Here is a 21,788-nt window from a genome sequence, read left to right as displayed (position 1 = left end):
AGCAATAACCTGCAGAGCTTATTGCAGAGCTTATGGCTCTGCAGTTTATTGCTTCTGGGAAGCTCCCACGCACATGTCTGCCTGTGTGCCTGGGCCGCAGCACATTAAACTGGGTCACAGCAGCCCTGGCTGGCAGGGAGTCTGGGGAGTCCCCTGCCAGCTCAGGGCTACTCTGACCAGGCTCAGTGTGCTGTGGAGGGGCTGGCTGGGGCACGAGGGTGTTTCAGTGTGGGGCTAGCTGGCAGGCAGCCCCTGCACTGAAGCACCCTCATGCCCCACCCAGCTGGTCAGCATCTACACGTGTGCTGCTGTGCACAAAATACTCTGCAGCAGGATAGGACTTGTATTTAAAAGTCCTATCCTGCTGCAGAGTTTATTAGTTTCATGTGCCCTAACAGGGGTCCATGTGTAGATGCTGAAACATTTATTGCATGGTTAATTAGGCAACTGCACAGTAAATGTCCCATGTAGACGTGCCTGATGAGAATTAAGTTACTGCAGCATACCTCCTGTCACAACCCAAAGTTGTGGTTTTTGTTTGTGTGCGCGCTTCGGCACCGCTAAATTATTTTCCCGCCGATTGTCGCTTTCTTTGCACGGTAGAGTTCTCTGCTGCGAGAGAGAACTCTGGTGCAACGGGGGATTTCCCGCCAAATTGCAGCTTCTTTGCAGGGTGCATTTCTTTTGCATACTAGTGATGCACGTTGCAAAGGAGTTCCCGCCATTTATATTTGGATTCACGCCACTTTATTGGCCAGTTCCAAATGTAGGCACACGTGGCGGCTAGCGATTGGCTTGCTAGCCGTACAAAAAGCTTGTGTGGTTTCCGCCCAGGTTGGAGGACTCTACGAACACTAGGAGGGAGGGAGGGAGAGAGAGAGACTCAGTGTGAAGATCTCCAAGCGCTGCGGACCCTCGCGGACCCAACGCGCCTCCCCTAAGCAGGCAATAGAGGCTTAATAACCGAACCTATGGAGCTTTCGCCTCTAGCCTCTCCCCGTCGCCGATCGCAATCCCAGATGTATCCCTTTCCTGTAAACTTCGAACCCATGGAGCCTAAACAACTCCAGGGAACCCTTCGAACCGAACCCGCGGAGCCTGAGCAACTCCGGGGAACCCTTCGAACCCAACCGAACCGGACCCGCGGAGCCTAAACAACTCTGTGGGAGCAATCGAATTTGTCATGGTCCTCTAGCGAGGATCTAAGCGGGAGCTGTTCCTGGAAACCTGTCCAGCCTACACCAATACCATCTTTGGGTGTAAGTAAACAATCTTTTCAATCAACTATTACGCCTCCGTAACTAATTCTAGCTCGCACATACCAAACTGCCCCGCGGTTTTCTCCAGCCCCACGTGCCCGGGCTGCTGGCCACAGCCCGCGTGCGCAAAGATGGGCCCGGCTCGCCCCCGGCCCGCACACCTCCCACTTGCCATGAGACAAAAGGATACATGCAGGCAGTAACCTCAGAGTATCTTATGCATGATATTTTTAACCATCAACTTCATTCCTGTTAGGCACTGTCATTAATAAACTTTTCTTTTAAAAGAGAGAGAATCAGAAAATTCTACTCACGTACAATTTAAGTATAATAAACAATGATAAAAAATAGGGGGGAAAACCTGTTTCTTCTGTTTGAGAAATGGATTTAACTAAGTCTCGATCCTGCAAAAGGATAATTTCAGATTCTTACTGTTAATCAGGCTGTGTCCAGGAGAAAGGAAAACCCTTTGAAGAGCTGAAGGCCTGAGGTGTGCCCATGTAGATCAGGTTTCAGGGCTGGTTCCTGCGTACAGTGCTGTGATTGTGCTGAAGTGTTTTACAAGGGCTAACGCAATGCGATGGTAATTTGTTTGCAGTTAGCTTAGCCACAGGTGAATCATATGGAATGCATTTGTCAAGCTTATATTATAGTGATTTAAATGTATGTCATGGTAAATCTCTAGCTATGCGATTGTAGCCACATCTCTGATATTAGTCCTGGAAGGGTGCATCTACACAAGACACTAACTGCGCAGTAGCCTAATAGCACTGTGCAGTACCATGCTGGGCAAAAACTGTGCTAATACGCTAGTGCACAGTAGTAGAGGCAACCCCCACTTAATGCTGTTTTGCTTAGCACTATTTTGCTATAACACTTGTTTTATACTAATACCTGATTCCACTTAGTGTTCAGTGAGTTTCATTATAATGCCCGCAGTCGCCATCTTGGTTCATCAAAAACTTTTGGTTTCGCTTAACACTATTCCCCTTAATGATTGGTTTTTCAGGAACCAATTAGAAGCACTAAGCAAGGGTTGCCTGTATGAGGCTACTGCACAGTAAGCATCACTAAAAAGCCATGCGGTGGTGCTACTGCTCATAGTTTGAGTTACTGAGCATTCATTTAGCATTTGGTTAACCAAGTACTAATATGACTACATCCTGCTTAGCACCAAACAACTTCAAGGTAAACAGCTATTCCAACTTTTCTCTGAGCCTAACTGCAAATAAAATGAACTGTTCCAAACTGGAGATATTACCACACCTTCAACTCTCCTATGAAATATGAACTTTTATTTCTACTCAGGAGAACTTTTACAATCTTTTCTCCTAGCCTGATGAAAGGTGTTTGTGTCCAAAAGCTTGCAATTGATTTTTGAAAAAAAAAAAAAAAAAAAAATTTAGTTGGTCTAATACACGGTATCACCTCTACCACAAGTTTTGATTGCTTTTGCCTCTAGACCAATATGGCTAAAACCTGGATACCAGTAATTACAGCACATTAATAAATGTAGACACACCCTAAATGTCATAGATTTGCATATGCTAGGAACAAAGGTCAGATCTGAGGATCTAGTCCTGTGCATGTGCACACATATATGCATATGCAGTTCTATATTACAGTTATGCTCTGCAACTAGAGTGAAGTCTTCAAAGTGATCACATATTTGTTCTTACCACATGTGTAGTTGACGTTAAGGTATTTTTTCACTCCAGGAAGGCAGGGACTTCCAAAATCATTGTGGCTGACCACAATCTTACACCTTTGCTTCCCATAACATCTTTTTGATAAAACATCTAAAGCTGTGTAAGACAAACAGTCTGAAAGGAAAAAATATATACAGTGTTTATACATACATATACTTGTGTTCTCAAAGGCAATATTTACTACATGTGTATACATGGACCTGAACCTGCCATTGATACTCAGGCAGAACCCCTACTTGATTTCAGAAGATGTCTGGCCTAAGTAGAATTTCTGAATTGCATCTTAAGACTTGTGTATGTGGAGCAGTTGGTGCATGGTAAGCTAGTATGTGAATTAACAGCTCACTAGCTCCTCCATGCCAACTCACCATGTAAACACTATCAATTAACACTAAGGATGAGGATAAGGTTCTGGATGACTGGAAAAGGGCAGAGTCCCCACCTTCAGCAAAGGGAAGGAAGAGGATCCAGAGGACTGCAGGCCAGTCAGCCTGACCTTTATACCTAGAAAGCTCATGGAGCAGGTTCTCAAGGAATCTGTTGTGACGCACCTAGAAGAAAACAAGGTGATCATCAGGAACATCCAGCATGAATCAAGAGCAAGCCATGCCTGACCAACCTGATTTTTTTCTATTATAAGGAGAGACAGGCTCTGTGGATTGGAGGAAGAGCAGTATACACCTTGCCTTTAGCAAGGCTTTTGACACTATCCTCCATGACATTCTTATTAACAAGCTAATACAGACTAGATGGATGTACTGTAAGGTAGACGCATAGCTGGTTGGATCATTATGTTCAATGAATAGTCATCAATGGTTCAATGTTTAGTTGGGAGGAGGTATCAAATGGGGTCTCCCAGAGGTCTGCAAATAGAATGAAGTCTTTTCCATTGAGCATGATGATCCAACCAGCTAAGTATCAATCTTACAGTACAATACGGTACCACAGAGCTCAGTGCAGACTAATCACTGGAGTATTTTACTTAACTTCTCAAGCTGATTTTGCAGCTTGTTCTGAACTCATGTTGCTGCAGCCAGTACTGAAATACCTAGTTTAAAGGTGGCTTGGGTACATCTCAATTACACTAAAGTCACAGCACTCATTGCACTGTGGACATACCCCTAGGGTACCTTTGAAGAATCAGAAAGGATTTGATTTGTAGCAAAAATAAGTCACATTTAAAAGCAAAGGGAGATTTAAGAAAACAGGGATTTACTGTTGAAATTCTTGACAAAGAAAACTCAAGTTTCAAGATTGGTCTGGAGCCAGAACAAATTTGTCATTGATCGATTTGATGCTCTCAGAAACAGATCACAGGTAAACATCTATGAATAAGTGATAGGCCTAAGATCACAATCAGGAGGTCCAGCATTACTATGGTGTATGTGAGGGGTAGTTGCTTTGTTTTTAGCAAATGATTTGTGGGTGATATTAAAATATACTTTCCTTTTAAATCATTCCCAACTATGCAAATAAACTGTTAATTCCCCAAACTCAAAGACTTTTGACATACGTTGGTAGACCAAAATCTTTAGATTGGGAGGTCTTCTGAAAACCTTACATGTTATGTCTGTCACAGTGAAATTGCATCAACTCACAACTGCTTAAGAGAAGCACTTTAATTAAAAGGACTTGGCTGTTTTAGAGACTCACCCTTTGGTGATCTTGGACCTTAGAAGACTAGAGTAGATTGGGTTGGATATGTTTTGGACTGTTTAGGCAGAAAATAGAATTTATCTTGGCAAGTCTGAGGGGCACCAAGGAATCTTTTGTGGAGATGTAGCAGAAAGCCCCCTTTTCCTCTTGCCTGCAGTTGCTCTCCCCTCCTTGGATATGTTTTTCCTCTTCCACCTTTTCTTCCTTCCTCTTTCTTTCACTTTAAGATAAGGAATTGTGTTTTGAAATTTGTATGTGTGCATTTTGTATCTCCCCTTGTATTTTGGTATTTTTATCTATTTGTGTGCCATAGCATTACTTTTGTAGCTTATATTTTATACTCCTCACCTTTCAACTTTCAACTAAATGTGTTTAGATGCCGGGGACCAACTTTTGGGCTGAATATCTCCAGATCGACCGCTCCCAGAGCCCTATTCAAAATTCATCAACAGACTCCCAAACCTGCACGTACATGCAGACGACCCCTGGGGCTGACAGATGCCATCCAGTAGCCACTGAGGGGGGGAAGTCCCACAAGGGTCAACGACCCCTGGATTGGGCAAACCTGAAAACTGGAGAGTCACCAAAGTCTGCCAGGGACAGATAAAAGGCAGTGAAAAGTGACCCTCAGTGGCACCCTCTTGATCTCCAACTTGACCAGACCTGTCCAGCCAGAAGGACCAGCCGGCAACCCCCTTCTGGAGGATAACACCACGCTGAAAGAAGCCTCAACTGGCCATCGACGGGAGACTTCAGTGCTTGTAGGATAGGTATACCTGACTCTGTAGCTTGCTACTGTGTGTGTGTATGTGTGTGCATGTGTGTGTGTGTGGGGACCAGCCCCAAGGTTTATGATTTAACTCATTACAGTGTTTCAATCCACCTAATAAACTAGAATTTTAAGGATCCCGAGTTGGACATTTGTAGCCAACAGAGAAACTATCAGATGATCCTTGTATGAACTGTTCATGATCACAATACTGCTCTTGCTGCTCTTATAGGTTGAGTTTTGTTTTCTATAACCTCTCTTCCTCTGCAGTTAGTGTTACTGATATGTATGGGGTTTTTTTCATAAGGCTGAGTTTGCTGCTCTGCCTGTTTCTTGAAAATTCAATGATATTCTAATTACACATTTCATTTCAGGGCTGCTTTTTTTCCAATGTGTCGGTCCCTGTTGCTGTTCAAATTAATAGCTCCTTTTATGCCACACCTCCAGTCAAACTTGGATTTGGCTTCCCTGAACCGTTCTTGGCACGTTATATAGCCCTATAGGCTCTTGGCAGCCAAGGCTCTGAAGGAAATTCCAGATCTGCCTGGTATCATGGGTGGATGGACCCAGTCCAACCATTCATGCTAATTAACTGGCTTGTTTTCTTTTGCAGGACAATGTAGTTTCTCTGGACTTTACCTGGAAAGCATTACAACAAAAGAAAACTATTTGATTGCTACCTGTATGCTATCCAATGTTTAGCTACTAAATAGTTTGGTTCACAGCTTCACGTCTAGCTTTTGCGTGTCCCTATCTTTCCAGTATTCCACTAGCCAGTAAGGATGCTGGCTAAGCATGGGGTTCACTTAGGAGTAAATGTGTGTACTGAATATTAAGGATCACATTTTCAAGAATAACTTCAACACATGACCTTGCAAGTTTGCACATATATATTCCTTGAAACAGGCTTGTCTATACTGCAGTTGTGGAAGCAATTTCAGCATAGTATAAAGATGTTCAAAACAGTTTTCAGCTATGGAACTTTTGTCTGATGTAACAGGGAACCCCTGCCCTTGTTGACAGGGTGACCTGAATAGGTAGGAAAGCAGGGGTCAGGCAAGGCAACCAGTGCAGAGGCCCAGGTGGCCTGAACCAGGGATGAAAAGGCCAGACAGCTAATGAAGCAATGAGCTACACCTGGCCCTAGCAGATAGAGGAAGAGGGTCCAATCAAATGACTGGAAGGAGGCTGAGCTGGGGGCTATAAGACCAGTCTCTGAGCAGGTAGACACAGACATCACAAGCAACACAAGGGAGCTACAGATGAGAGGGCTCTGCTGAAAGGTAAGGCCTGTGGGAAACACTACCACAAAGGAGAGAGACTATCTGTTATAAATCAGTTGGCTTGTGGTTTCTTTTTTGCTGTCCCATTTTGGACTTGAGACTGGAGGACTGGGTTGTGGCTATAAGGGTAGAGGAGACCATGAGCGGTGGGAGTGTTTGAGTGCAGTTCCCTGCAATAGGTACTTGAAATCAGCCCCAAGCCAGGGGGCAGAGGCTTACAAGGTGAAAGTGGACACCCCCAGAAAAGGAGGGGGGCTGCCATCAAGGCAAGGCTGATATCCAGAAGGCTGAAGTCTTGAACAATAGGCCAGGGCAGATGGTATGGTCAGAAAAAAAAAGGGGCTAAGGCTGTGACAGCTGAAACCCCAACAAATACTTGGAATCCTACATGAGCACACCCCCCTCCCCCAGTTTAAAGGGGAAGTACCATCGAGAAAGCAAAGGTCCCAAGGTGGGGTTGGCCTGATCAAGTGGACCAGGACCAGCGAGAATACACCCAGCCTCAAGGACTGTTTCCCCAACAACCAACAGAGTAACATCAAAGTCATGGCAGGCAAGAGACTGGAGATAAGGCTGGGCCAGGTAAAGACCAGCAAGTGGGGTGGACCACAAGAGGGATGCAGTCTAGCTGCAGCAGCATGGTGTTTGATGTGGACTCTTTATGGTCTCAGCTCAGCAGGGTAGTTAAGCAAGTGCTTAACCTGAAGCCCATAAATAAGTACTTCTTCCAAAAGCTTAATCACAGGCTTAAAACTAAACTCATACTTATGCCTATTCTTGAACAGGCCTAAAGGTAAGCATGAACTAGATTACTGCAAGTGCATATTAAGTGCTTTCCTGCATGCCCATGGGCTTTCAAATTGTGTGCTGTGAAACCCTGGGGTTTCAGTAGATCATCAGGGGTTCTGCAAAGAGACTGGGGGTAATAGTGGAGTGGGCAGAAGGTGGTGTGCTGCCATTACTAGGGTAGGTTGCCTGGCTCTGCACTTGTCCTTAGGATAGGGGTGAGGCCTCTGTGGCAGGAGATGCAAAATGAAAGGTTTTCATGTCTTCAAGAAGTCTGAATGCTGCTGTCTGAAATAAACTGCTCGTACAAGGTGCCTGACTGACATGTTTGGAGCCTGCTACAGTCCTCTACTGTACAAGGGCATGACAGAAGGAAGGAGTGTAACCTGACCTGAGGGAACCCTCTCAAGGGCCAGAAGACGGTTAACTTGTTAGGCCCCTCTCCTGAGAGAGCCTGAGAGGTGCCAATTCTGTTGGTGGCTTTTGTGAAACAGACATTTACCCAGCTAGAGCAGGACTACAAGCCCCCACAAAGAAAGGCTTCTATTGCAGTAAAACATCAGACCTGACTCTAGCTATTTAATGGATTAAAATGTGTTGTCCCTGAAGGAAGGGCTCTTTCAGCTCCTAATTAGTTGTAGTCAGAAATGTTTAGGCATGCAAATTACACAGCACCCCAGTTGCCATAAATTGTGCAGGATTTAATGAGCAGCTATTCATCTTCTGTTTGCCTAAAGCTTCTCACATTTCAGATGGCTCCCGCTTCCCTACCACACAGAACCTACAATGCAATGAAATGACAAGAACTGGCTAAGTAGTCTTTTTAGTCAAGGCTGGGCTACAAGGTTCTGTCAGGCCTTCCCCCAAATGGTATTAATTTTGCATAGTAGCACCACACTGCTATACATGGAGCTGGTCTACGATACTGTGTGAATGGAATGAAATCCAAGAATAGACCTATTTTGCATGCAGAGTATGTCTATGGGGGAGGAGGGCCTGGACGAGGGGATCCTAACCAACTTCTTACTCCAGAACTGGACCCTAGCTGCTTGTTGCTCTCTTCCCTGACCACTGGCTTACAGGACTGTTTCCAGGCTGTCTCTGCAATAAAAAGAATGAGGAGTTTGCTTTTTAAATAAATTGATGGCAGAAATTTCACACTACTGAATGTGGATGGCTCATGCTTTGTAGAGTCCACACAACACTGCTGGGAATAGGGATTGACAGCGGGTGGTAGGGGACTATGCCATTCTGGAGCACAAATTCAAAAAGAAAGACAATAATATGGTAATTTATTCAGGAGCATGATGCACAGGGACAAGCTTGTGCATCAGAAAAGGCTCAGCCATGTTGTTGATTCTAATGAATACGTGGAATAGATTGTGTTCATGAAATGTGTTTCTAATACCTTTTAAATTTCAGATCCAAATATGAGCAACCAGAGCATTGCAATAGGCTACAATGATTACTGGCAGTCAAAGCATGCCATTCCCTAGAGGTGAGTACAATACTTTATGCTGCTGAAAGATTGCCCTTTCTCTGTAGAGCAACAGTCTATGTGCTTGTGCAGACAGCATCAGCCTTGCACAATTTTAGCCCACTTTGGTCCTGTGCACAAGCAGGTCTAAGTTAAGCATCTAGCCCTTGGGTATTGGCAAAATTCTCAAACACAAGCTTCTCGCCTTACTGTTGCACTTTGGCAAATTCAGCACCCCTATGTAAAAAAGATGGTTCAAAGGAATTTCTTATTTTGTTTTAAAATGGTATCCAGAATGCACTTTCAAATAGTTCAGAAATCTCAGCTTCCACTAAAGGTATCACAGTTGCTAGCCTTTATGATGGCAGAAGACACAGATTTTTTTATTAATTGTAGCAATGACTGGGCTGGAATTTGCAGACAACACAAGACAATTGCTTTGCAAAATCTGAACTACTCTGTTTACCTCAATGAGTTGTTAACTCTGAAGCATAGTGGGATACTTTAAATAGCACCAGTTTTAATATCTTTACTGCTCATCAACTTATCGGTAACATGTGGCACTGTAGCAGGTATTTGGGGAGGGACAATGAAACGAGACATATTTATGTTTGATTGGAACAAAGAATTTCAAAACCCAACTGCTGCTTTTTTTTTTTTAAATCTCAAAATCAGCATCTCTGGATGAAAGAGGTGATGCACCAAAAAGCCTCACCTGCTTTTTGTTGCCAAATTTATGTCTAACGCACCGGTTGGCATGCAGCAAAGGCCAGCCTGGCCATCTTCATACATGTGCTTTTTACACCTCTGAGAGAGTACTGCAACTTGACTGCAAAATCCAGCACTCAAGATCCAACATGTGGTTCTGACCTATTAAACACTAAATGTCTAACCCTCACCACCTTTCTAAAACCAAACCAGCCTCGAGAATAAATATCTATTCTACCTGATGGAAACAGAAAACTGAGCTGAGGCAGGAAGTCTATCTTTTTCTGGCCTATGCTCCTCAGCTAGCACAGGAGGACAAGGAGGGGGAAACCCAGTCCTTTAAATTGTAGTCACTGGAGATGGAAGGGATATGTTCTGTTGGGAGCCCACATACTCTTAAATCTGGCAAGATTTCTAATGCAAGATTTAATATAGCAATGAAAGAATGAAGTTTTTGCCATTATAGTAACATTTAAACCCTTGGCTTACAGGAAGAGTTTTTAACCAGGTGCGCTCAGACTAGAACAGCTGTGTGAATCCTGACTTCATTAAATCCAGAGGGAGAACAGATTAAAGAGGAACTGGCTGGAAAACAAACAACAGGTAAGAGTGTGGATTGTATTTCCATCTGGATCAAAATTGCACTTTTTTTTTTTTTTTTTCCTCAGAGCAAATGTACTGAAATCCATGTGTACCTGTATGCAAGTGATCTCTCATTGATTTCAAGCCATGGACAAACTGACTCCGTGCTTCAAAGGAAAGCCATCCTATCTCCAAGCTGTATTTCTGTGTTTTTAAAGGGAAAATCTACTATGTCAAAGGGATAGGCTAGGAAATCCCATAGTCAAGCACAGCACAGGAGCTGTACCCAGAAGCAGATATAATGTAGCCATCTGAGTGCAGTGCCAGGTGTGTGCCAGTAAGTATGCTGTCTTTGCATGCAGATAGGTGTATGCCCAGTGCCTCAGGTGGCTCCATTATATCTATTCCAGGGTGTAGTAGGCACAGAACAGGTATACTGTGTTTCTGCACTATGCTGTCTAGCTTGATCCTATAAGAATATGGGCATGCCAACCAAGCTTGCCAAATAGCTTCTTATTTCTTCCTTTATTGCCAGCATAGAAGGGAAGGAGAATCCCAAAATGGCTGTCACACTCTTTCTACCTTTGTAGGAGTCTCATTAATCTCCCTCTGGTCCTGGCACCACTTCATACCCTGGCCTTTATTTGCCTTTCTCATGACAGTCACAGTAGGGGTGCAGCAGCTCCTGGCAGTCTCTGTACTGGCCTGGTGCTTTTTTGCTTGCTTTATGAGATGTGTTACAAGAGTGTCTGACATATGTAACAAGATAATGGATGGCACTCAGGAGTAGGCTCCACTGTTCCTGGATTTCATAGGCCAGCAAAGCCCATGTACTCAAAACGTTATGTAGCTTGTCATGTAGCTGCTTAACAAGACATGCTTTTGAGCTTTCATCCTGCTGGGCTCCACAAGATGATGAAAGGGTTCCTTAAATATATCAATTGTCCCTTACTGACTTGTATTTAAATATGTCTACAGATATCCTAGATTCTGATTTCATCACAGTGCACTGTGTTCAGTTTTTACAGTGATCAAGTATATCTAATTAGCATGGGATTAATTACAGCTCTGCAAGCATATTCCAAAGATTGCCTGCAGTGACTTACAATTTTTACTTTACTTGGATGTATTTTTATCACAGTGTAAAGATAGTTATGTGTAGAAATACCTCACACATTAATCAGTGAATAAATGATTCTGGGCCAAATTCTTTCTTAAATGGGAGTTTTGTGTATGGCTTTAACCTCAACAGGAATTGAACACACACAACTTGGCCTTCAGTGCTTTAGAAAATGCATGTGTCTGATCAGTGAGGAGCACCAAACCTCCCTTCAACTGCTTCATGTGTTAATTGGAGTAATTTACAATTTTAGGAGTGTTTGACTTGAAGGTTCCTTGCACTCTCTATGGAAACTCTATTTTGGCACCATCCCTTTATTTTCTTTTGGTCAACAAATTCTCTCTTGCATTTGGTTCCCATTCACATGTTGCTAGGGATTTAAAAATAAAATGTGTGGGAAAAGACAATGACCTACACAAAACTGAGCAGCTATAAACTCCAGGTTTGGCTGAGCCATGTTGGAGTAAGTTAAAAATACTTGGCACCACAAATTCTTCTCAGCAAAACTGTTCCATTATTAAACTGGGATCAACTAATTCTCACTTCTGTCACAATGACTTTAATAACCTTTGTGCAAAAGGGCAGTCAGGTTCTATATATCTTTGTGCTATATTATATAGCAGGCGTTTTCAACCTTTTCTGGTTGGTGTATCCCTGGCAGCCAGCCGAGAAGCGTAGTTCCCTGGTCAATCAATGAGGTGGGGATGTCACCCGCACAAAAACGAAACTGGAAGCCCCCGTGGCGAAACCAGAAGTGCCCTCCATTTCTCCGCACCACTGCTGTGTACCCCTGGGGCTTCCCAAGTACCATCAGAGGTACATGTACCCCTGGTTGATGACCCTTGTTATATAGACACTAACTTCAGTGGGCATGGAGAGAGGCTAAGGTTTAGAGGTTTTGATATTCCAGTGCAGTTACAATGGGAAATAATGCCTCCTGTATCAAGGCCAACCTCTACCAAATAAGCATCTGGAAGAAACTTTTCCTGTGGACAAGCTATTCTATAACAATCTTCTGCAATGTTACTTGTACCTTCCTTTGAAGCAGTTAGTACCACCTAGTGTAGGAAGCAGCCTCTTGAACTAGAACAAATAGAGTATTTGAGAGAGGTAAATTAAATGATTTTTTTAGTTCACTGTCCAAACTAGGAAAATATTTTCTATCCATCCTAAATTAAACTTTTTTTTTTTTTTTTTTTTTGGTGAGTGACTAATGGGAAAAAAATGTATTTTGCATCAAACAAAAGCAAATGTTTGACAAGGAAGGGCTAGATTCACAAGTGGATTTTACCATCATTCCCAAAACTGAGTAGTCAGTGTTAGTATGCTAACATTATACACAACAGCTTGGGGTCAGGGCATTCACCTGCAACTTGGAAGGGTCAGGTTCAAATCTGATCTCTGCCTAATTCAAAGCTGGGACTTGAACATGGGTCCTCTACATCAAAGACGAGTGTCTTGCCATTGGACACTGTGGGGGTATGACTGTGTCTTGCTGGAGGTGTTCCACTATGTATAAAATATTTAAATGTTCATTGGGCCAGAGGGACTATGTAAGAGTGACTCTGTGGTCAGAGGGTGAGGCACTCCCCTGGAAGGCTTGGACATCTGGGTTCCAGTTCCACTGTTTTGACTGGCATCCTAAGTCCTCTTGTAAATGTAGCCAAAAGACACAAAGTTTCTGAAACGTCAAAATGAACTTTTTCATCATTTTTTTTTCCTTGACTAAAACTATCCATCCAATTCAACCCATAGTCACAAGTATCCCCAGCTGCCCCAAGTCTGCACTCTTTTGACCAAGACATTCCACAGAAAGAAAAAGAAATCCATCAAGTTTTATCCAGTATTACAGTCCCTCCCTTGAGGACATAATAAACTAAGCTGCATCAGTGAGCAGCACTTCAAGCATTTCCATCACCCTGGTTAGGATCAAATCCTCAGAGTGCTTGTTGAAGCTGAGTCTTAGGAAGCTGGAGCTGCTTCTAAGAAGCAGTGAATAATCAGTATAGGGCCTGACCCTGCATGGTGCTAAGCATTCAGGCAACCCAGTCACCCAAAGAATCAGGGCTATGGCATTTTAAACTTGTATTTAGATACCAGAGAAGCACATACTTCACAAACATTTTTAACTTTTGAAGTTTCCTGTACTTCAGCTGGGTTCCACTTGAACCAGAGCTCTGAACATTGGTCAATTGCTCTGATAAACTGTTTGCTGAAAAGGAAGAATGGAGACTACAGCAGTCTCTGTTCTTGTAACTAGTTACTTATCAACTATATTCTGTGCAGTTCAAGGTCAACAAAACCTAGAAAAGAATCTAATTAATTCAGTGCCCAGCACCACGGGTGCTTTGACCTAGTACTGAGCAACTGATTGAAAATCCTAGTCCCAACAGAACTGATGGGATTCTTGCCACAGATCTTGGAGAAGCCTGAAGGGGATTTCTTTCCTGGTGAAAAAAATAATGAGTTTCTTATGTCTGCATTATGACACAAAGAAAGTGGCAATAAGGTTCAGCGGTATTATTTCACGGCAAGAGATGTATGCACAAACTTGCACAGGAATAACTACTGCTATGAATTGAAGCTGATTTAGTTATTTTGGTACGAGCCCACATGTGAACGCTCTGATTCTGGAATAAAAGCAGTCAAAATTAGTTTAGCTAAACTGGTTTTGTTAATGACTCTAGCCAAATTGACTTGGATTTTCAATTGTGTTTCTACAGCAAAGTGCCATTGATTTTGGTGAGGTACAGATGTGCAGGCATTGTTCAAAAATCTACCAGGCATCTATCATCTGCATCTGCAGGAACTTAATCACTTTAAAAAATCCATCCCTATGGAGTTTAAGTCTCACTAAAAGTTAATGGATTTCTAAGTGTGTAACTGCTTAGGCACACTGGAAAATTTAAACCTAATAAGCAACATAACTTCTTCCCCTACTGGACATGTGAACTAAGATATTTTCTGAAGTACATTCACTTTTCTGCCACTTATCACTACAATACTTCAGTAACAGTGACAATAGTAAGGTCTCATGGGGACTCCAGAGTCTCTAGCTCTTATTGCTGGATATGGTATTTTTTTGCTTTGGAGGTTGGGGGGTTTGGAGTGAAAGAGGGGTTGGTTCATGTAGCAGATGTCATCCTGTTAATAATGGAGAAACATTATCTAGTTAGTAATATTCTAATGTTTTCATCTGTGAGCTACAAATGAGCCAATACTGGCATTAAAGTAACTTTTGCAGGTGGATGACCCGTAAGAAATAAACATGGTGGCAACCTTCAGGGAGTGTTCACATATTCTATTTAGTTCTGTTTGGATTTCATACTGCACCCAGAACTGTGGTATCTGAGTGAGTCCATCAGAAATTGTGCCTAGATATCTCTTTCACAATACAGGTGTGCCAGCTCCTAAAATGCCAGGTAAGCATGATGGATTTCAGAAGATCAGGGACTTGGGCAGTCTGAAGCCCTGACCTATCAATGTTCAGATTAGATAGTCCAAAGAATACTGTAGTAACAGATACCCTGTTGGCTCAGTCCTTGCACCCCCTGAAGCAGTGGGATGAAAGGGAGTGTTCTGTGTTTATTGCTTTGGGATTGACTGATGTTCAGAAGTGTCTCAGATTGTCTGCATCTGAATTTCTCAATAGTGGCCTTTGTCCACTATTGAGAAGGCCAGCACAAATTTTGTGCCTCACTTGCATCTTCCTGCAGCCCTCCACATAATGATGCTACAGAGGAACTTGAGTGGCACATCAGTGTTTACTCCCTTCTCCATATTGGGGCCTTTCACTCAAATGTCTTGGATGTCACCCTCTGAATGTTTCGTAGTTGGTAGGGTTGGAAGGGACCTGAGCAGATCATCAAGTCCGACTCCCTGCCATGGCAGGAAAGAATGCTGCGGTCAAATGACCCCGGCTAGGTGATTATCTAGCCTCCTTTTGAAGACCCCCAGGGTAGGAGCCAGCACCACTTCTCTTGGAAGCTGGTTCCAGCTCCTAGCTGTCCTGACTGTGAAATAGTGCCTCCTTTATATCTAGCCTGAACCTACTCTCAGTCAGCTTATGGCCTTTATTACTTGTTATTCCCGGTAGTGCCCAGGGGAAGAGGGACTGTCCCATTGCCTGCTGGTCCCCCTTGGCAAGTTTATAGACGGCCACCAGATGCCCTCTCAGCCTTCTCTTGTGGAGGCCGAACAGGTTCAGGTCCCGTAGCCTCTCCTCGTAGGGCCTGCCCTGCTGTCCCCTGATCATGCGAGTGGCCCTCCTCTGGACCCTCTCGATGCTGTCCATGGATTTCGTTTATAATACAAGCCTCCAGTGCTCCTATAGCTGCAGGTTATTAAGGTAACTAATGTTGAGGCAACAGTATTGTAAATGTAATTTTTTTTCTGTCACATACCAGTTGAGACAGTGGGCTTGAAGTTACTGACTGGTGGTTATTTATTTGAGTAGTACTGGCAATATGCTGGAGTCCTATCATCTACTGAAAAGGGCTTTTCCCTGCCTCAAGGTGTTCACAGTCTAAGAACAAAAAAGGTCAGTACTAGTAATATTCAGACTTGTTCCATTGCACTAGATGCTATACAAACACCTAGTGCACAACAGAGATGAAATCTGCCCCCAAAAGCTTACCATCTAAGCACAAGATGGGAGACAACAGATAGTGATAGACAGGAGCACAAGGGAATAAGATGACAGTCGTAGCATATTGGCTATGTGAAGTAAGGTAAGAACAAATAAGGTACCTTCAATCAGAGGTAAGTGAAGACAGAAGCAAGTAAGAGATGATTTAATACTAGCAAATTGCCCATCAAGAATGATTGGGGGGGGGGGAAGGGCAGGTGGGGACAGAGGCCTAGGTCTGGCCCCCTCTCTTCTCCCCCCACCCCCCCCAACCTGGGGCCAGGGCCACAGCAGCTCCCCCTTCCCCTGCCCCCGCCACTTCAGGCTGGGGTCAGTGGTGATCATGGCCGTGGTGGCAAGCAGCCATCAGTCACCCCCGGTCCCCTCCCTTCCTTCCCTCTTCCCTGCTGCCTTCCCCTCTGCTGGCTGTTGGGGGGGGTGCTGATTCTGGCCCCAGTCCCCTGCTGTTATGGTGGTGCTCCACCATGTGGGGCGGGGTGAGGCTGGCACTGAGCAGCCAGCACCCAGTGCCCCTGCCGCCTCCAAGGTGGGGGCCTCCCCTCCTCTATCCCCTCTGTCAGGGCAGTGCTCCAGTCCCTGTCGTCCCCCTCTGCTTACAAGGAGCTGGAGGGTGGGGGGCGGGGAGTTGAGACCAGCCTCTGCTTCGGCCCCTCAGGGCCCGCTGTCATGGCAGCACTCTGCCATGTGTCTCTGTCTGTCCAGAGCACTCTGGCTGCCGAGGCAATCGGAGTATAAATAAAATGTTACGGACAGACAGACTAAGGATTTTATATTATTAGAATAAGTTAACAAGGTTCATGACAGACAGTGGAAGCAATTTTTTAAGCTATTGTTGAACACTTTATAAATGGCGAATGTCATAGCTCATCTACACTTTTGATCTTTTATTTGCCCTTCATTATGGGGGATTTGTTTGTGTTTAAAAAAAAATACATTGTTTTAAAAGCATTTGTAAATTATGTGAAACAGATGCTTTTCTAAAGTGCTCTATTCTGTCTGAAGTTCTCTTTCTAGAGATGCACCCATGGTTTCTTGAAAGAAACCGTGTCAAACCTACCAAACGGAGGGGCGCGGTCCACTTCCGTAGAGCAGATGTCCTTCTCGTGAGCCAGCCTACCGTATGTGGCAGAATAGATGTTAATGAACTTTGACTCGTGACAGTGGAGTTTCAGCTCTTGGTTTTCACATGCCGATTTGGTTTTATATTCAGCTATAACAGAAGCAAACAACAATGCTATCTTAAGAGAGAATTTACTCAGTTGGACTGTTAATGGCTAAAAGCATGACAAAAACCCCCACTCACGCAAGCTCTACCCTTAATGAATCATGGCACACCTACATGGGACACAACCAAGAGTAGACAGGAAATCCTACAGAGCATTCCCTCCATTCAAGATCTCCTGTCCCCCTTTTTAAACAAATAAAAATGTAACTCCTTCCCCTGTCTCTTCTCCCAGTGCAGCACCCTCTATGTTGATTCCTAATTTTTTTGCCTGCCTTTATAATAATGTTCAGAGAGGTAAATCTCATCCCTTGTTGTCTTGCCTGTGGGCACTGTCACATTCTGCACTCACTTCAAATGTCTGCTTCAGTGCCCCCTGCCTCAACCCTTTGCATCTCTGGGTGCCACAGCATATAGCTGGAGCGAGTGCCAAGCTGTGCAATGGCACAAGAATGGTTAGTTTGCTTAGGCTAAATGCTTCTCTCTGCAATAGCCCTTTAACTCCACTGAGGTCTGTGTTTTTACAGGTGTGATTTCGGCTTGGTCCATGGCGAAAAGCTTAGCTGGCATAACTGTGTCATTTGGGGGGGAGATATTGCATCCCCCCTGCCTCCCCAACTGAGAAACGATGCCAGCAAAAATGCTGACATAAATGTAGTTATACCAGCAAAAATGTCCTTTTGCAGGTATTGTTTACTCCAGTGGTTCTCAACCTTTTGTACCTTCCGTACCACCTACCGATCAACACGGCAAACGAACTTCTGGCCTGAACAGGCAAAGATGCCTCCAACCCACCGAGCAGGGGGACAGGCCAAACTCAAAACATGGTACCCGCATACCCCCTTCCTGTGTCTGATATACCCCCAGGGGTATATGTACCACAGGTTGAGAAACACTGGTTTATTCCATTCGTAAAATGCATTTAAGTTGGACAGGCCAAAGCAGTCTTTCACTGCAATAAGCTGTCTCTCCTCTACAGCAGTTCTCCCTAACCCTCTCCACTCGTACAGCATATACCAGCAGCACTGAGCATAGACAAGCCTTGGATCAGCGTTCAACCTATCCTGTTTAATTTCTTTTATGAGACGTGGCAGAATTAGGAAAGAGATGAGAAGGAGCAAAAGGAACCATTATTATTATTATCTGCCATTGTATTGACTAAAAGGGAGACGTTGATGTGAAGTACTGAGCTGGGAATGGAGACTTGGAAACTGTGCATCTACTGACAAGATAAACTTTGCTGTCCCACTAGAAATATAATAGAAATAATCAAAAACAGGTTTTCCGGGGACTCTTCTCCAGTTCCATCCATTCTAGCTTTACAGCAATTACAGTTAGAGAGTGTCAATGCAAAATATTTTAAAATTTGACTAGCTGTTGATTTTGGGTACTTTTACACATGCTGCTGCAAAAGTGAAGAGCAAGACAAGAACAATAGTTGTTAGGCCTGTGCAAATAGGGAAGTATTCGATTCAGAGGACAGTGATTCAATTTGATGATTCAAATCACTGTCCCCATTCAATTCAGCCAAATCAGATTCGGCGATTCAGCGCTGATTCGGAGATTCAGGTCAGCTGGGGAGAGGTAGGTATAGCTGGGTGGCTGCAGGTTCTCCCACAGCTCTTATGGCTGTGCTTGTCTCTCCCCGGGTGGGAGAAGCCATGGGAGAAGCCCCCATGGCTGCCCTGCCAGGCCCCAGCCTAGTTCCGGCACAGCCTCCCATGCAGCCCCTGCTCCCTAATCATCCACCCTCCCTGCAGCAGTCCGGGAATCAAAAAAAGTCCTGCACCCACTGGCTCTGGCAGAGGGAATCAGGGCCTCTGGGGCCTCATGGCAGAGCCCCCCCATACAGCACAGGTACTTGCTGTATGGCTCCCCTCCCCCTACCCCTGCCTGGCACCCCAGCAGCTGCCCCATGGTGCGGGTACCGCACACTGTCTAGGAGCTGGGGTGGCTCCATGTGTCAGCCAGAGCCCAGCAGCGCTCGGCCCCAGCGGTCTCAGCTCCCAGGCAGCATGCAGTGCCCTGCCAAGCTGTGCTGCACCTGTGCCATGGGGTACCTACCATATCAATGCCAGGCAGGGGGGTGATCCCTGCTGTTCTGCACTGCATGGAAGGGCTCTGCCACAAGCCCCCAGAGGCCCTGATCCCTGCTGCCAAAGTCACTGAGTGCAGGGCTTTTTTTAATGTGCCAGGACAAGACTGGGGCAAGCGGGAGATGGGGCCAGGCAGGGCAGCCATGGGGGCTTCTCCCGCAGCTCCCAATGCCCGGGGAAAGGCAGGCGAAGCTGGAGGAGCCGCAGAGAACCCGCAGCCACCCAGCTGTGCCTGCCTCTCCCCAGCGGATCTGAATCTCCGAATGTTTTCCGAATCAAGTCAGAGGCTTCGAATTAGATTCAGACCTTTTTAATGGGTTTCCCGACTTGATTTGGATTTGGAGATTTGGCTGCTGAATTGGGCCAAATCTCCTCTGAATCGAATTGGTGATCGAAGCTTCGCACAGCCCTAATAATTGTTCTGTGACCTGGCAGACTAACAGGTCTGTTCTGTGGACAGTGTCTTGTACAAGAGGGCCCTGGTCCATGACTCGGGCTCCTAGCTGCTATCACACCACAAATAATAACAGCACAAGCTGGTGTAATTAGGACAAGACAACATCATTGCCCAGGACAAAAATACAGTGAAGACTTCTGTGGGTATGGCACACTAACAGAGAAAATGTAACATTCCTAATGAGATGAAAAACTTTAGTCTACTGAAATCTAAAGGTTTTGTGGCACTGCCTCAGCTTGTGCCTAAATGTAATGGGACTGATACCTGTGAATAGAGGCAGATCCAGAGGGGGTGTAGTGTAGTGGCATGGCTGCACCACCTTTATGGTCTGAACTGCAAGGTTGGAACCTCTCTGGGTATGTTTTTAAAGTCCCTAAAGCAGGTGAGAAATCCCCCCTTTCTGCTTTGTGCTCAGAACCATGTATCCTCTCTTCCCTTTTCCCCGCTCTGCTGCTGCTGCTGCATTCCCTCTGTCCCAGAGGTGAGGGAAGCTCTAGAGCTTCCTGCCCACCCCAGTCAATCTCAGGTGGGACAGTGACAGTGATAGCAGGGATGGGCAGAAGGGTGGGTTCCCATGCCCTGCCTGATCCCCTCAGGAGCTGGCAGGGGAGGGGGAACCCCTCTACACATTGCCACTGTTACTGCCACTGTCCCAGCTGAGCCCAGCCCTCACACAGTTTGCCTGAAGCAGGCAGGAGCAGCACTCAAGCTTCCCCCACCCCTAGACAGTGAGCTATGGAAGGGGAGAAGAGAACATGCCTCTTAGAACAGAGGGGAAGGGAGGGATTCTTAGCTACTTTGGGGACTTTAAAAAGATTATGGAGGCATTTGCAGGGGCAGTATGCCTGCACTGCTGGGGTTAGGGGAAGTAGCTGGAAGCTGGGGTTCAACCAGTCCTGCAGCATGGGTTGCTGCCCCTGGACCTCTGTCAGATCCTGGATCTGCCCCTGTCTGTGCATAAGGGCTTTCCTGAATAGGGATCTTTTCTAGAATTGGGACTAAGTATGTTAATGATGTGCTTACAATATAAAGCACTGTCTATCTGTCAGGATAGACTAGACTGTTTACCCCAACCTTTAAACCTTTTATTTAATTCTGAAGACAGAGCTGTCCATTAAATACACTTATTGCTAGTTATTGTAAAAGTCAAATCACAAAGAGAATCATAGATATAAAATATCTAATTTTTAATACCTGAAAAATATCAAGTGGCTTCAGTTTTTTTTAAGAAAATCCCAGTCCATTTACCAATCTTTGTGATTTCTGTAAGCTGCAATGGGAGGAGCAGGGGATGGAGGTTTCTGGGCATGCCCTGTTTACCTTCCCCTCAGCATCCACACTGGGATAGTTGTGCCTACAGTCTGACCCAGTAAATTTCAGTCCTTATGTTCTCATGACCAAGAAAATGAAAAAGGTTTTTAATGACTTGGACTTAACTACAATATCCAAGATACACCCAAAATGAGTACTGAAGAAGTCAAAATAAGATTTCAGTACTAGAAAGTAAGCTGCAGATATAGACTGGCCATTGGTCCAGCAGTTCCTGGATGATGGAGCTCAATGTGTCAGTGGTCTCTCAAAGCTAGCAATTGCTTCTCCAGTTCAAACTTCTTGTCTGCTACTTTGAGGCCCGACACAACTCTGCCCCCATCTGCTTTGCTGCCTCACTCACATTCTAGTGACACCAGTCTCAATGCCCAGTATCCAACTGTCTCCCTTGTTACTTCCATGCTGATTCTTCTAAGCACAGGATGTCCTCTTTGAACTCCCTTGCAAATCCATTCCCTTTACAGAAGTCCCATTTTTGTTAAGCAAGAAATTAGCTGACAAATAAAGGCTGCATATAAAGGGAGTTGGGACTTGCTCGTATTTCATTAGGCAACAGTTAAAATCTTGATTATGTGCCATCCTATTTCCACCATTTTTATGCCTCCCTCACATTTGTAGCATCTCTGCTTTTTTTGAGGTAGGAGCAGTCCTTTGATAAATGTTTTTTTGACACTTAGCCACATTTTG

General features: G+C 44.7%; 1 protein-coding gene across 1 annotated transcript in view; it reads right to left on the bottom strand.

Annotated features, from left to right (window-relative positions):
• EVA1C (eva-1 homolog C) overlaps positions 1 to 21,788 on the bottom strand; it is a 58,746-nt gene that overhangs the window by 12,075 nt on the left and 24,883 nt on the right. Inside the window, exons 4-5 of the mRNA XM_019476498.2 lie at positions 17,055 to 17,207; positions 2,939 to 3,082 (exon numbers count right to left, since the gene is read on the bottom strand). Of these exons, the coding sequence (XP_019332043.2) occupies positions 2,939 to 3,082; positions 17,055 to 17,207 (297 nt within the window). The remainder of the gene's footprint in view (positions 1 to 2,938; positions 3,083 to 17,054; positions 17,208 to 21,788) is intronic.

The sequence above is a fragment of the Alligator mississippiensis genome, chromosome 1 (genome assembly GCF_030867095.1).
Source record: "Alligator mississippiensis isolate rAllMis1 chromosome 1, rAllMis1, whole genome shotgun sequence".
In the NCBI taxonomy this organism is placed as follows: domain Eukaryota; kingdom Metazoa; phylum Chordata; order Crocodylia; family Alligatoridae; genus Alligator; species Alligator mississippiensis.
This window is presented reverse-complemented; position numbering and strand designations above follow the sequence as displayed.